Consider the following 15600-nt stretch of genomic DNA (forward strand, 5'->3'; position numbering starts at 1 on the left):
TGTGTTGCAGCCTGGAATAGTCCATGAACTGTCCCAGGTCTCAAATCACTGGTGTGTAAAAGTTTGGCTTTTGAAATAGTTCACAGGGCCTAGGTTATATGTTTTGTTCAAGACATTATTCCACTGTCATTTGAAATATTGCTGACCTCTGAAGGACTAAGCTTGCTCTACTGGGTCGTGATTTATCTGCATCAAGGACAGCACTAGATGCTTTTGCATCAAGTAACCAAAGCTTTGAATTGAAGTGAGACACTTGATCTGTCCCTGTAACTCGTGTGAATGTTTTTATCTAGTTAGTTGTACTTCCTGTTCCAAGGAATTTTGTTCTGCCTATACCGATGTGACATCTGAAGGTTTCTTCTAAGTGGTAAATGATACATGCATAAAAGAAGAAAATCAGCTAGCAAAAGAAGTCTTAAGTGTGCATGAAAATTCATTCCAGACTTTGCATTGATTTACTAAACTAAAATAAGCTCCTATTACATTTTTGTTCCTTCATTTAGAAACAAGATTTCCATCAATGAACTTGTGTGAAGAGCAGGCTGCTAGATGATGTGCAGGCTAAAACTGGATTTGCATTCTTCCTGTCTGAATGTAACTTTTTTGTATTCACCCTGAGTAACGAAAAATACGTTGTTTCAAGATTCAGAAGACGTTACAAGTATAGGCTGCAAGTATTACTGAGGGATTTCTCTTCCATGTTCTCAATGGCTACTGAGCTAATTTTTGAAGTGTGTGGCACTGAAGACTTTAGGTGCAGCTAGTACTGGGCCATGTGGTCATTGTGTACTGCCTTTTTTGGAAAGTCATGAGAAGCAGCAGGTGTACTATCAACCATTAACCTGTCCTGGAAATCAGGGTGGGTAGTGCCGTGGTGTGCAGTGCATCTGCATCGAGGTGTTCTGCTATAGATATAAAGGACAACTGCTCTCTGTGCTGAGTGGGTCCCACCTTACGTGGGGTGAGCAGCTTTTGTGTGACAGGGATCCTGCTGATCTGTCAGCCTTGAGAAGATCTAGTAATGAAATACCACAGGGCAAAGTGTCACAAACACTCTGAACTGGTTTGCTAGAAGAGCACCAAGCTCATCAGCATCTGAGTGCTCTGTCTGCAATGCAGTAAGCTGGGAGGCTTGGAACTGTGGGGGCAAGAGCACACGCACTGCCTCTGGTCTGGCAGCTGCCAGGGCAGGCTGGGCTCCTGTCCTGCACCAGGGGTCTGGGAGGAGAGCCCATCTGTCAGAAACAGGGAGCAACTCAACCCCCTTTGTTTGATCTGGATGAAGCTGTGGTTCATGTGGTTACAGAGTTTGAATCGACGAGTCTTGGACCGCAGGTGTAGCTTTTGTTCTTGTTGTTACATGGATAACTGCTGTGATTTCTAAAATACAAGTTGTCCAGGCTGTATTCCGGCTTCTCAAAAACAGGATGTATTATTGTTCTTCAAATTCTCAGGACTTTTTTTTTTCCTTCTGCGTGCATGGCCTCCTCACAATGAAAGTGTCCCAGGCACTACTGGAGAGGCATCTTCTAATGAAAGAATTTTAATAGTTTCTCTTCAGGGACTTCTGTACTTCCTTTGACTTTCATTGATGCAGTTGCTATATGGGATGATAGGCGAACGTTAACTAAAAAAAAAAAGAAATTACTTCCTGAGGTTGATGGCCACTCTTCCTTTGCTATATTTATAGAGTAGAAGAGCCATGAGGTTCCCATGGAAATTCCCATCTTTATGTCTAAAATTGACCTTGTTATTTATCAGTGCTTTATTTGAGCAGGATACTTTGCCAGCTCATAGTAGAAAGCAAGCAGTTGGCTGTACAGGGAAAAATATACCTGTGAGAATCTGCTGTGACACCTCCTGTATATCATGTACAGTATTGAAATGATAAACAGCTCTTTCAAGGTGGTGGATTTTTATTTTACCCAAAACAGGAAAAACTGCAGGTTAGCAGATATTCTGCACATTTCTGAATGAACAGTACTTACATGCCAACCTCAGCATATGTGTGTATATACTATTATTTGCTGTCAGTTTTCAGACTTCGATTGAGCATCAGACTACTGAAAAACAAACAATTTGCATTTGGCTGTGGCCTCTCATACTGGAGGACAGCTTTTGATAATCCCAACAGCAGCAAAAACCCTACCCTTCATAACTTGAAGATGGTTTTACTTTTTTGAAGTATTTCTTGATGGTCTGTGTATTGGAAACTTGCTTGTTGATAGTATATAAAGTTGGGGTGAACTATTTAGAATATACCATGTGAGTGCTGTTGTTGAATCTAAGGACATAAAGATGGAAAATATTTGTTTATTTTGTCATTACTAGAAGTCAGTGGATTCTGTGACTAATTTGTAGTACTTCTTTAATAGACAGACAAGCTTGGAAAATTATCTGGTGCTCTATAGTGAAGAATACCTCATGCCTAGTTTTGTTTTTTAGTCTCACATAAAAAGCATGTGAGGGGACAAGGGGGAATGGCTTTAAACTGAAAGGGAGTGGGCTTAGATTAGATATTAGAAAGAAATTCTTTACTGTGAGAGAGGTGCAGCACTAGAACAGATTGCCCAGAGAAGCTGTGGATTCACCATCCCTGGAGTATTCAAGGCCTGGTTGGATGGGGCTTTGAACAACCTGGTCTAGTGGAAGGTGTCCCTGCCCATGGCAGAGGCAGTGGAGCTGGGTGGGTCTTATGTCCCTTACAATCCAGGGTGTTCTATGATTCTGTCTTGCTTGAACTTCTGTGTTGGTGGGATGCTGCTGTATGTGTACTTGACCCAAGGAAACAGATCTTGTAGAACTGGTAATCTTGCTGAAATTCTGGATCAATTGGATTTATATCTCTTTCTGAAGAAAAAATAAAAAAGAAAAATCTTGTTGCATGTAGCCTCCTAAAAGGAAAATGGACAGTTTTATAGTGGGAACATCAGTTACAGACATCTGATAGGATTGATTTGAAAGACACAGTTACTTGAGCAGAGAGACTCATTCTGGCCCAACTATCCCCAACCCCTTGACAGCAAGGAGTGCAGTGTGCTTGATCAATTCTCCTAGAATATGTATGATAATCCAGGACTGCTGGAAAACTCACCTTTGGTCATGCAATAGAATCAGAAGCCTGGCATCTTGCAGCATTTTTGTAATAAAAAGTTATCTCTGTGGAATGAATTCTATGTGATGCACTTTTTAATCATCTTTTAAAATACTCTAGGACTCAATTTGTACTTCTCTAACAGCTGCAGATTCTGTCCAGTGTTCTCACTTCCATTATAAATATAACTGTCTGCAAAAGTTACTTCTGTTAGAATAACACTCATTTGTACTACAGCTATGCATTTCCCTGAGATGACATAGTTTTTCATAGATGGAAGTAAACAATGCCAGTTGCTGTAGCAAAATGGGCAGTAGATTAGCTGTGAAACATGGTATTTGGCAAATCCCACCACTTAGATTAATCTATTATTGTTTTAATCTGTTATCTTCTATCTGACATTATGTTGAACTTGATCTGAATCGCACACAACTCCAAAGCAGCTGAATTTATGTACTCCAGCTGAAATCCAATAGTGAGCGAGTTTGTTTGTTTATTTTAGATGAAAACTGGGATGATGATCAGCTTCTTGGATTTGAACCATGCAATGAAAACCTTATAACAGGTTGTAACATAATCAACGGGAAATGCGAATGTGACACCATTCGGACCTGTAATAATCCATTTGAATTTCCAAGCCGGGATGCTTGTCTGTCGGCATTAAAAAGGATTGAAGGTAAGCACGTGTCTTCAGTAACTCTGAGTTAGCAATTTTTTCTGTGCAGTTAATGAAAAACTAGAGTCTAGTTTAATATGTTTTAGGATGATTTGTGTAGTTTCAGATACACATGGTCCTGTACTTTTCAGAAAACAGGTGTGTTTTAAAGGAAGATAGTACCTCAGTAAGCTTGGCATTCCAAATGCTTAAGTTTAAGGAAGGAAGAAACTAATCCTTTGTGATTTGTGTGCTATGATGTTTGTAGATTTTAAGACTAAATGGTTCTGTTTGTAGTTTGTGGTAGCTACTTTTGCATACCTTTAGCTGTAAAGCAGTGTGGAATACTCTCTTTAGATGTATTGATGTGACTGAACCATGAATAAATGCAGTGGATTTTAATAGTAAAGGTCTAGAAAAAAAAGAGGTATTGATTATACTTACATCTTTTATTCCATGAATGCATGAATTGCTGTTTTCTTTAAGTTTACATAATGTAATATTACCTTAATGCTCGTATTTTACAGTGTATAAGTTCCTTTTATTAGGTTTTCATTAGGCCCCAAATGTTTGTTTCTTCATACATTCATGTTTGTTTTGATTTTTATCTTATTGTTGCATATGGCTGAACTGGAAAAGAGTTGGCTCAAATATATCCAGTTAGAATTAAATTTCCATGGTGTATTTCTGTGATTGTTTTGAACAGTTACCAAAGGAGTGATATTGGACCCTTTCCATAATGCTGTAATTACTGTTTATTCTCCAAAATGCTCAGGAACATGCAAAAGTTGAGTAGTGGTGTGGATATGCTTAAATAGTCTACTTTAATGTTTAAAAAGTCATATTGAAGAAGTGATTGCATTTATAGGCTACTGAACATAGTTAAAGTTACTAACTTTGAGTTAAGGAAGCAGGATATGATGTCATCTGTCATATTTCTTTTGTGTTAAGAAAATTGTTTTCAAGCTACAAGCTTTAAACAAGGAGATCTTGTGAGAAACTGCGGAAACATACTCATGATCATTGGTCATGATGTTGCTCACTAAAGGCGTACAAGTGCTTTGTGTGGGGTTTTTGTGGGGTTTTTGTAGTTCTAGGAAGAGCAGAGGCAGAACCTTTGGTCTTTTCTTGCTGTAGTAGTGGGCACTAGCATTATGGGTTCTGAAGAATTCTTACTCACCAGTTCTTTTTTAACTTGTGAATAGGTGACTAAGTGTGTAGTAGTTCAGCGGGACTGTATTGGCATGATAATTCACCATGTGTTTAACTCGCTATGAAAATCTGCTGTGGGTTGCCTTGTCATACTTTGCGGCCTTGGAAGAGATGGTCTTAGTTTGTGGAAAGGTATAGCTAAAGCAGGTTGATTATTGAGCCATTTGCAGTCTCTTGTTTCAGCTAAGTTTCCATTTAAAAAAAGAATAGCATTTCATACTTAGCCGTGAGGTAACGATATTCTACATAAACTAGTATAAGATCCAGTTATTTTTTCAGAGATGTAATTCTTTTCTTTTAATTTGTGGGTTTTTTGTTGTTTGTTTTATTTCCTTCGGGAGTGGAGAAAGTGTTATTCCTAAGTCAGACTACAGAGCATCAGTAGAAGTGTTTAGGGCCTGTTGACTTTTTAATCTTTCTCAGTTGTAAAGGATACCTGATGCAAGTATTGAAACAACAATGGTACCCTTAAATACCAGAAATCTGGCAGTTACAATTTCAGTGTTATGAAAGTCCAGCTTTTACTCATGAGTGTGAATTTGCATTTGCATCCTTAAACTATCAAATTGTACCACTGAGTGACGTTGGAAATTAAATCCATTTGTATTTCCTAATAGATGGGCCAAAGTCATAATATAACTTTGATTTCTGCATTTGACAGATGTAGTCTGTCAAATATGCCTACTGTGTCTTATACTGTAAATGTTTTTTCCCCTCTTTCTCCAGCTAGGATTGGTAATTTAATGCTAAGTGCTAATGGAAGTTGTTTCTTTAAGTGCATTATTTCTTGTTTTGGTAATTAAAACCAAAGTAATGCTTCATCCTGTACCTAACTTAACGGAAAGAAGAATAACTTTTTTCCACTAGTGCTTGCCACGTCCCTGTTTGCTAAGCAAGCCAAGTCTCTTAGGTAAAATGGAATAGGCACTTTTGTGTGTCTAAGCCAGCATTTGCTGTTTGAATATTTCAGGCTTTCAAAGTTTAACAGTCTGAAAGTGGAATTTATCCACTTAGAAAGTCCACCTGAAACATGATTTAGGAAGTATGCAAACCAGAGGGCTCTCTGAGCATGTTAAAAAATAAAGAAATCTTTCAGTTTCTTTAAGGCATGCTAAATCTTAAACTGTAGTGTCATGTTAAAAGGGATGATTCATAAGATCTGTTAAATATGTCAAATTAAGATTTTTCTGAAATCCAAAGTACTGATGTATACTTCACTCTTGTGGCTTGTCTGTTAAAGATAATAGCAGGAAGATTTGAAAGTAGTAATTTAAATCTTTAAATACTCTAATAGAATCTGTTGCCATGGAAAGTGGGACCAAGGGAGGATAGTCTAACTTCCCTCTCCTCACCACACTTTACATGGATAATTAAATACACAGTGTGATTAAAAAGACACAAATTGAGCACCTGACTGATGAGCACTGTAATCAGAATTTCTGAAGAAAACTGAAAGACGAAAGTACCATCTAAGCAGCCTGTTCACGTGTTTTCTTCTTTGAGGATATAACAATTGAAAATAAGACTTTTGATATTCATTATTTGTGTATCATTCACATGTTGATGAACATTCATAATACAGCTGGAGGAAGGGAAAGGACTTAAGCCCATCCTGCTGAGTGGAAAAGTGGGTAAGATAGCTAGGTAGCTTTCCTTCTAATTGTGAAGATAGTTGGGAAGGAGGAAGGCACTTCCTATCAAGGGAACCTTTTTTTTTTATGGCAATATTGTTGTTAAAGGCACAGCTGAAATAAATTTATAATTTTGCAGACTATGTGACAAATTGGAACCTAGAAAATTAGTATAGCCCCCTTTCTTTTCTTGGAATTCTTTGTCATTTCCTTGAAAGATAGAAAGGTGCAGCTGGTCTGTCCCAACCATACTAAGTATACATACATCCATTCCCAGGAGGTGCTGGGGGTAATGTGTAGTGTTACTTCTATCAACCTGCACAGCTCACTGAAAGCCTGCAGATAAGGAGTCTGTTCTGTAAATATAACCTGACAAATAACAAACAGTGAGCTGAAATCTGGAGTCCCATTTCCAGACATGAATGTGTTAAGGACTTGGGATTTTTGCATATACTTCATTTTCTTGTCTTTTTGTACTTACACCTTTTCTTTCAAAGATCCTTTCCAGTCATCTTACATCTTTATCTAGTTTGTCTCATACTTAAGCTTTTCAGGCTGTATGTGGTCTTCCCTTCTGGGCTTGATGTCAGTTCTAGCTTTTTTTACTCTGCTAACCCAATGCTTTCTCTTGTTAGCTTCATGTAGGATCTTTCTTGACTTGTTGTCTTGTGTCTACCTTCCTTCCTGGCATCCTCATGTTTCATTCTACCTCTACCTTTCTCTGTCTCCCTTTCTTGCTTTCTTTGCCTACATATTGCATTCTGTTTTCATTTAAAGCAACGCTTTCTGTCCTTCCTGAAATCAGGCTGCATGGGCTCTGATGTCATGTTGTTTAGATGTCATTGACAGGGCCTAAATCCATGTTCTTTATTTTGTCTTCCTGAGTCTTGCTCTACCCTGTTTTGGGGAAGCTTTTTAATCTCTACTCAAATGTATGAAACCTATATAAGGGTGTCGATGTCCATTTGGAAGAAAGTATGGCGAGGTTCAAGTGCAGTCCCAGTAATACAGGCACCAAAGGCAGTTGTCATCCCCACCCCTTGCCCTTGTTTTCCTGGGAAAGAGTAAGATTAAATACATTTGAAAGGATTGGTTTTGGAATAGAACTTGGTAGCTAACTTGTGTCTAATTTTCATGTAGTCATGCTGCAAATATTCAGAGAGTTGTCACTTAAGTAAATTAGCAGATAGCATAAAGCATTTTTGTACCTTAGAGGTCTCTTCCAACTCAATTACCAGGCTTGAAGTGCTTGTTTCTCTGCCTGGACCATCAGTGACTTTTTGTAGAGAAGGTTTATATAGAGAACATGAACCATCCTGCTACGAGGAAATGCACACATTTAGGGTTATAAAGAAACTGTCTGGAAAAGCTATTGCATGCCATAATAATAATAGTAATAATAGACTCCTGTGTTGGGGTGAGGTTTTCTGTTATTGTTGAAAATGCTTTTGCTTATTGTCTTGATGAGTGCCTGCTCTGATATGGTTCAGGAAATCCTGTGTTCTTGAGCTTGGAAAGCTTGTTTCTACTCAGGAGACTGCTAATGATGGCAACTTGGTTGAACTTGCATTGCTGGAGTGGACTGTGAAAATTATGGCCAGAGGTTGGAAAGCAATGAGATGCCTGCTGTCCACTGAGCCACACGAACAGGCTCATAAACTGCATCTATACATTCTTGCAGTCATGATCGGCAAAGAATTAGCTGCAGATGTTTGATATACTGGCGATTGTGGTTGAGGGAAGTAGAGAAGGAACTAATTTTCTTTTCATTGAGATAAATTTGTAGGGCATTGATAAGAAGTAGCATTGAAAACTTGTAATGGAATGTCAGTCCAGTTAGCCCAGAATCTAGTTTCAAAGGCTGTATTTCAGTTCTGGTCTTCTGCTTTCTCTCCCTTTCCACCTGACTCTGGCACCAATTCAGATAGCCCAGCAAAGCTTCAAAGAACAGGAACCTAAGTATGTTGTTCAGCCTGATCCTCCTCTTCTGTGCTGTCACGAACTGCTTCTTCAGAGGCATCATCAGGTCTGCAATGATAGCTGTTCTGGCAGAAGACTTTTTTTTTAAGAAGTGAACTATCTCCTCCTCTCTCTGGAAAGTGCAGGGAAAGTTATGGATGACCAGGGGAAAGCTGTGGGTCAGAGGAGGCATCCAGTCCTTCAGGAGATGTGTTGTACTTAAGGCTGGGTTCTCTTCAACTGGATTTACTAAAAACTTCAGTCTGCAGGTTCTTTCAGAGGTGTTTGCTTTGATAATACCAGGTACTGATGTAACACAGAAAAACATGTTTTCCAGAGAGAGCGTAAGTGCCACCAGTCATAGCAACGATGATGGCTTTGTCTTACAGGTTCTCTTGGTGTACACTTGAGCTCTAAGAGGTGAAACAAGTTGACTTTATCAGTTGTACTCTACCAAAACCATAAGCATTTTCCATATCAAGTTAAACCCAGTCTTTATTCAGAATAATTGTGAAGGATAGAATTTATACTTTTTTTGGATGAAAGAAGTGATTAATGTTCTAGGTAAATAAACCCTTCTCCTGCATCTCTATCTTCATGTAAAACCTGCTGCTGATACTAAGTTATTAAAACTGTTGTTTTAAGGGTTGCTTCTTGGTTACTGGCTTGCACCTCTCTGAGATTACTCACTGCTGTCCGTCATAGGTGAAAGGAAAAGGCCTTTTAAAGTTGTTGGTATCTATTAAGCTCATTTATTGCAACACACTCCTTGCATTCCATTATTTTTTTTACATGTAACTGAATAACTTTATGCTGACAAATGTTGCAATACCTGTTAGACCAGTCCTGGAATAACAAATATGAGAAGGTAATTTTATTCTAAATGCATGTTTGGTTGTTGTTAATCTGACTTTGTGTTAAACTTCACTTGTGTGGTCTTAATGGCCGTATTGAAAAACTAGAACACAATAGATTCTATGCTGATTTATCAAGCAAGGAGGGGAGTGAAATACTTTCAAATGTGCTTAATCTGATATGCTTTCCATTCTCCTTGCACAACAATTAACGTATGTTTTTGCTCAAATAACTGAACTTTGAAGGTTGGCGTGTGTTTGCAATAAGGAATGCAGTTGTGGCAGAGATCCAGATTTTACCCTTGAACATGCTTGTGAGAGCCAAGTCAGTGCATTTGAAGGCAAAATTTCACATAAAACAGAGGAAAGCAGCAGTGTAGCTTTTGGGCTTTTTTCCTGAATGCATAGAGACAGAAATACAAAACATTTAATATTGTAATATAGCTTTTGGGCTTCTTTCCTGAATGCATAGAGACAGAAGAAAAAAAAACATTTAATATGGAAGTAACATGGATAAGGAATATTAATATGAACTTAAATATACAAAGAAATTTAAAAAAAACCCCAAAAGATAAGAGAATTTTATCATTAATTGACAAGAGAATTTTGTGACAGTGGCACAACTCACATTGCAGTTGCTTTCACAGCATGGCAGCACAGTGTTAAATTTGCAGGACTTGTCACTTTTCAGATGCCAGTTCCTTAGAGAACTGCTCCCTGATCAAGGAAGTGGGATCTTTTTCTAATGTATCGGCTCTTTTAGCATGTCCTCTTTTCAAGACAAGTTGTCACACAGGCAACATCTGTACCATGATATTTCAAGCTAACCAGAGAAAAACCTTGTAGAAGTTTCAGAAAGATATGAAAAGGGAAAACTGACTTCCATATTTCTGTATTGATGTAGCTGGATACCTAATTTTAGGCTTAATTAGATTATGAGTAATGCAGTTTGTATTAATGGGGGGAAAGCTGCATTGCAGGAGGGAAGGTTAAATAAAGAGCACAAAACTGAGCAGCTGGGTAAAAAACCTGAAAGTGTTAGCATTACAAAAATGACTTACAATTGTGACTAATGCTATACCTTCTGTATTTTAACTTGCCATTTTATGTAAATGTGCAGTGTTTTTACTGTGTAGTAGCTAAGCCTTGCTGTGCTTCACTTGCTCCTGTGAGCTTCTGTACAGGTGCCACACCTGCCTTTCCTTCTACTACATACAAATCCTCAGGTATGTAATGCTCATGGAGAGGGTACTGGATCTTCAATTTGTGACAGTTCAGTTGCCTTCAAACTTCACTTTTCAAAATTACTGTGGACAAAAGTGTAACATTAACTGTAGGCCCTGGAACAGGACAATGTGACAAATGCATCCTTACAATGCTAGCAGTCAGATGTGGATGGTCAAAGCAGGGTTGTTCCTAGAGACAAAGGAGCATTCTTCTTGACTTTTTCTGTTTCAAATACTTACCTGCATTCATCTGAAACTAAATACAAGATAACTGATTGTACTTGGAGCCTCTACGAGAGCAGGAAAAGAACAAGACAGGTATCTTACAGGTGGTGAGCTTGCTCTTGATTAATTCAGTGCTTCCCAAATGCTTTTTTTTTTCCCATGTTAGCAAATAGGCTGTGCTGAAGTATGTCTGCTTTAACTGTAGAGGCAAGTTTTAATGCATGCTTGACCTTCTGTTCAAGTTGAGGAAGAGAGTGAAAATGGAGCAGGTGACTTTTAGCAGAACACTTCCAGATGCAGTGTTGATTTTAAGGATCAAAAGTTATCTACATGTGACAGAAGAGACCTGAGCAAAGATCTCAAACTGAATGGTGTGTAAACATTAGGTTAATGTTGCATAGTTGCAGGAAGCTATATTCCTGTGGCTGGGTCATAGGTCTTGTTTTGACAGGGCAAGTCTTGTTTGGATATATGCAGAATTGATGGTGACAGAGATAACTGAGCGTTGAATGAATATATCCAATGATAGTGGTGTCAATGATATACAGGTCAATTTGACAATTTATAGTATGATGGTTATGTTTCTATAAATAATAAGAAACAGTTTATTGTAAAATGAAGTTGATTTGTTTGTTTGTTTGAGCACCTTCAGTAACTTCACAGTTGTCTCTTTAAATGAATGATATACCAGTATTTTGTGATTCTGAATGGTTGTATAGTATAGTGACAGGTTATTTTAGCTCTTTGTCTCCAAATTTAGACCTTGAAGTTGTTGCGATGTTTTCTAAACAGAACAAATTCTGTGCAGCTTCCACATCATCAGACTGATTTTTCTTTGCAATAGAATGAAGCATTACCAGAAAAAGTGTTTCTCTCTAAAATGGATGGATGGAAACCAGAATCAAAGCAAGATCCTGTGAACCAGTTTGGGTTTTAGAAAAACTCTGTTGAAATTGAATTATCCCCTTCAGATGGGAGAGGAAAGGAGCAAAAGAGCAGTGTTTCTGGAAAGCTTCCCTTAGTTGTACTTCAGAATACACTGCAGATAGGATACTTAATAAGCTTGGTTTGTCCTGGCAACTTCTAAGTAGTGCAAGAATACTCATATTGCTGTTCCAACAGTACTCTTTTCAAGATGCATGAAAATTTAACTCAGTCCAACTTAAACAGTACAAAAATGCGGATGAGCCCATTTGTCTGTATTCACTACTAGAAGACTGAATACTTCTTCCTCTCCATGTCCAAAAGCACTTTCTAATTAATACAGTAATAAAAGATGTCCCTATGAAATAATGTGGAAATTTAAAGCTTTTGGTCCGTTAGAAATATTATTAATATTTGCAATGGAGTTGTGTAAGAAAACAAAATTATTCCCCTACCAAATGTGTTTGGTTAGTTGTTTTGCTGAATTTTGGTTTTAATTACTATTGCAATACTTAGTGTTCTGCACATTAGCTTACATAATATAGGACTTGATATGCTCTTCACTGATGGCTTTTCTATGCTGGTAAATGCACGAGAATTTTATTTCCTGGTCAAACTTTTGGTGTCAGGCTGAGCTACTGCCTCCACTGCCTTCAACCCAAGGTTCCGTTCAGGACCGCTGCAAGCAGTGGTGCTGATGTGCAGAGAAGGAGTTTCTAGTTTGCTTCCACGTTCATCAGGAGTGCATCAAAGACTTCAATGCAGTAACCTTGGGGAAATAATGTTGTAATCGGAATACTGTCCTGGATCTATCATGGAGTTGTGCGTTGAGCATTTGCACCATTTGCTTTGTTGGTTGGTCTGGTTTAGTGTGTGTTGTGAATCATTTCAAGTAGAAGACTTGGGCTGCTTCTGTTCCTATTCCTTCATTCCATTTTTGTTATCTACTTTGAGCAACCTTGGGAGTGGGATGTTTTGTCTGAGACCATTTTTATTTCTTAGAATTGGCAAAGTTTCCTTCTATATCAAGTGAATACCTCATCAGGTCTTGCTGGGAGGCACCTCTCTAGTAAACTGTCCTTTTATTATTAATGGGTGTGAATGTTTATCTGACAGAGGTAAACCTTTGGAGAAGAGCATTACTGTTATAGCAATTAAAAAATTATGTTTGAATCCCTTTTAGTTGTGTGGCTAACGACTTCTCATCTTCCTGAGGGGTTGGATAGAACTTTTTTTTTTGTTTGTGTGACTTTACATTATTAAACTTTCTTTTCCAAGTTACTAAGTTAGTAGCATTAAATCTGGCTGGATGCCATGTGACAAGTCCATAGTCTATCCTTCCCTTTTGAAAAAGAGGGGGCAGAAGGAGGGGGAAAGTGCAAAACCATTTCAGGTTTTCCTGTGGTCATGACTGGTTCAGTCTAATTAGCTGTAATCTCTCACTGACAGCCTGTTCTAATGATCTAGGAAGTTTTATTCTGAGCTTGTTCCTTCTGTTTGTGCTTTACTCTGCCCTTTTAGGTTCAATATGGGCAGGTGTTGCTTGATTGCACCCTATTGACTCCCAGAAGAAAATTCTGCATAAAACTTACTAAAAAAAAATCTCTTAAAAAGACGTCCAAGAAGATTTTTCTCACCCTTTATGGAGGGGTGTTATCAGGGCTACAGCTGACAGAATAAGCAAACATCCAAATGTCTGTTTAAGAGTATGGAAACCACCTAGTTGTAAATGAGCTTTTCAGGACTAAGTTCCACCTCTCCTGGTGAAACTGCAGTGAGATGGTACTCTTGCCACTGTCCTTGTGTGCTTGTCCTGAATGTCCTTTATGGATGCTTAAAAATAAAATACCTGCTCTCCAAATACTGGAGCATCTGTCCATCACTGTCAGTATATAGTTTTTGGGCATGTGTTTGCATTTTTAGTTACTGCTAAAGAATTCATCTACACAAATACTTGGGGAGAGCATGGGTCTTTTTTATGTGAAGTCTGACCTTGAGGTTGAATGGACTTCTCAAAAGAAAACCTAGCTAAAGTAATTTCTAGCCTTAGTGCTGATGAAAAATAGCTCTACCCCTTCCTGAATTCCTGCATATATACCCTGTTGTTCTGGACTGCTTCTAGTGTTCTGTGTTCAAAGAATTTTTAAAGTTCTTGCTGTACAAATCCAAGAAAACCTTTCCTCATTCATCAAGTAACTAATAGGATGTACACTAAATAGCTTGTCTAGAATCAGATGTTATGTAAATTCTGCCTTTCTGTCCAGAGAAGGTAAAGCTTTCAATAACTCTTAGCTTCAATTAAGAAGAGAAAAATGGTACTTTTGCATGTTTTAGAGACATGTAATAATTGTTGTCATAGTGACAAACCAATGTATATAATTTAAGGTGCTAGAATTGAAAATACTTGTCAGATACATATGCCAAAATCGCAGCTTTTATAAATGACTGCACTGATAATGTAAGATGTTAAACATGTTTGGCACTGGCATATAACTTCAGAAGGACAAAGAAAACACTCTATTTAAAACAAACAAGCATAAAACCCCCCCAAACTCCTAAACTGGAAATTCAAATCTGCTTTTGACCCCTTGTTAGGAGGTGCAGTCGTCATATACAGCAGTAGAGGAAATGCCTGACATTCTATCTGCGTGAGCTGTGGCTTCCAGCCCTTTTGGCAGACTTACATGTGTAGGTCTGATGTCTTTTCTTCTCAGTTGTCATTGCAGGCTTCTTACAGAACTGAATAGGGAACAAAGTACTGCCAAAAGCAACATGTTTCATCCTTCTGATTTGGGTCTTTCTGTAATATGTATTAATTGCTTTGTGGGAGTTTGGAACACAAGTTCCTAAACTCTTGTTCATTTTAAGAAGCCAGGATAGAATACTAGTATCAAGATTTTACAACTTGAGTAAAAATAATGTTTTAAAAAAAACTAATCTGGATGCTTTTGAAAAAAACCACTTCAAACATCAAAAATTGTTGAATAAACTTGTGACTGAAATACCATGCTAGAATGATGGATAGAAAACAAGATGTAAAATAAGTCTGTTAAACAGAATTTTCTAGTTATTGTGCTGCTATAGTTTATGGGAAGTATGGGTATTCCTTACCTGGGTAGATCATATGTGACAGAAAACTAAAATAACAATCTTGATGCTGTTGCTTTTCAGAAGTCTTGCACTTTGTTACTGCCATGTCAGCCATAGAGTTAGAATATGTGCTTTAGTCAGTGACATTATTCTGGGCATCCAGTCCTTACCAGAGTGTAAGCCTCTGCTTTCACCTTACAATAACTGGGTACCTTCTGCTGGGTCTTTGATGTCCTGGAACATACAAATACTGAGTAGAAGGACAAACAGCTTGACCTGGAACTCACCTGCTAGATCTAGAGAGCTATTGGGAGTTAAATGCTGTCAATATCCTTGAACTGGATCTGTCCCTGAACAAGGTGCTGGCAGCAGCCAAGTCATGGGTAAGAAGAACAGAGTAAGGCAGGACTCCTCATCCCAGCTTTGCTAGAAGCTGAAAACTCCAAGTGAGTCAAGCAAGGTCAAACAAACTGTGGTGTGAAGGGTGTAGGTGGGTGTGAAGGAGGGGTTTGGGGTGGGGATATGGGGGCAGAGAGGGAATGAAAAAGGAAAGAAATACCCATCTGTATTTTCCTGGACATTTTCTAGTGGTGGAGAGTTAAAATGTTTAATGGATCAGGAAGGTAATGCTGTTTGCGTGACACTAAGTGTGCTAAGCCATAAACCATGCATTTTAGGAAAGTAGATTTTTGGGAGAACTTACAAGTAACTGAGAGTGGATGGGACTCGG

The 15600-nt window shown here is 38.2% G+C and overlaps 1 protein-coding gene across 1 annotated transcript in view; it reads left to right on the forward strand.

Moving 5' to 3' along the window:
- Positions 1-15600, forward strand: part of CRIM1 (cysteine rich transmembrane BMP regulator 1) — a 174395-nt gene that overhangs the window by 10826 nt on the left and 147969 nt on the right. The window contains exon 2 of the mRNA XM_071575406.1: positions 3597-3770. Within this exon, the coding sequence (XP_071431507.1) occupies positions 3597-3770 (174 nt within the window). The remainder of the gene's footprint in view (positions 1-3596; positions 3771-15600) is intronic.

Source organism: Pithys albifrons, chromosome 2 (assembly GCF_047495875.1).
Source record: "Pithys albifrons albifrons isolate INPA30051 chromosome 2, PitAlb_v1, whole genome shotgun sequence".
Lineage (NCBI taxonomy): Eukaryota > Metazoa > Chordata > Aves > Passeriformes > Thamnophilidae > Pithys > Pithys albifrons.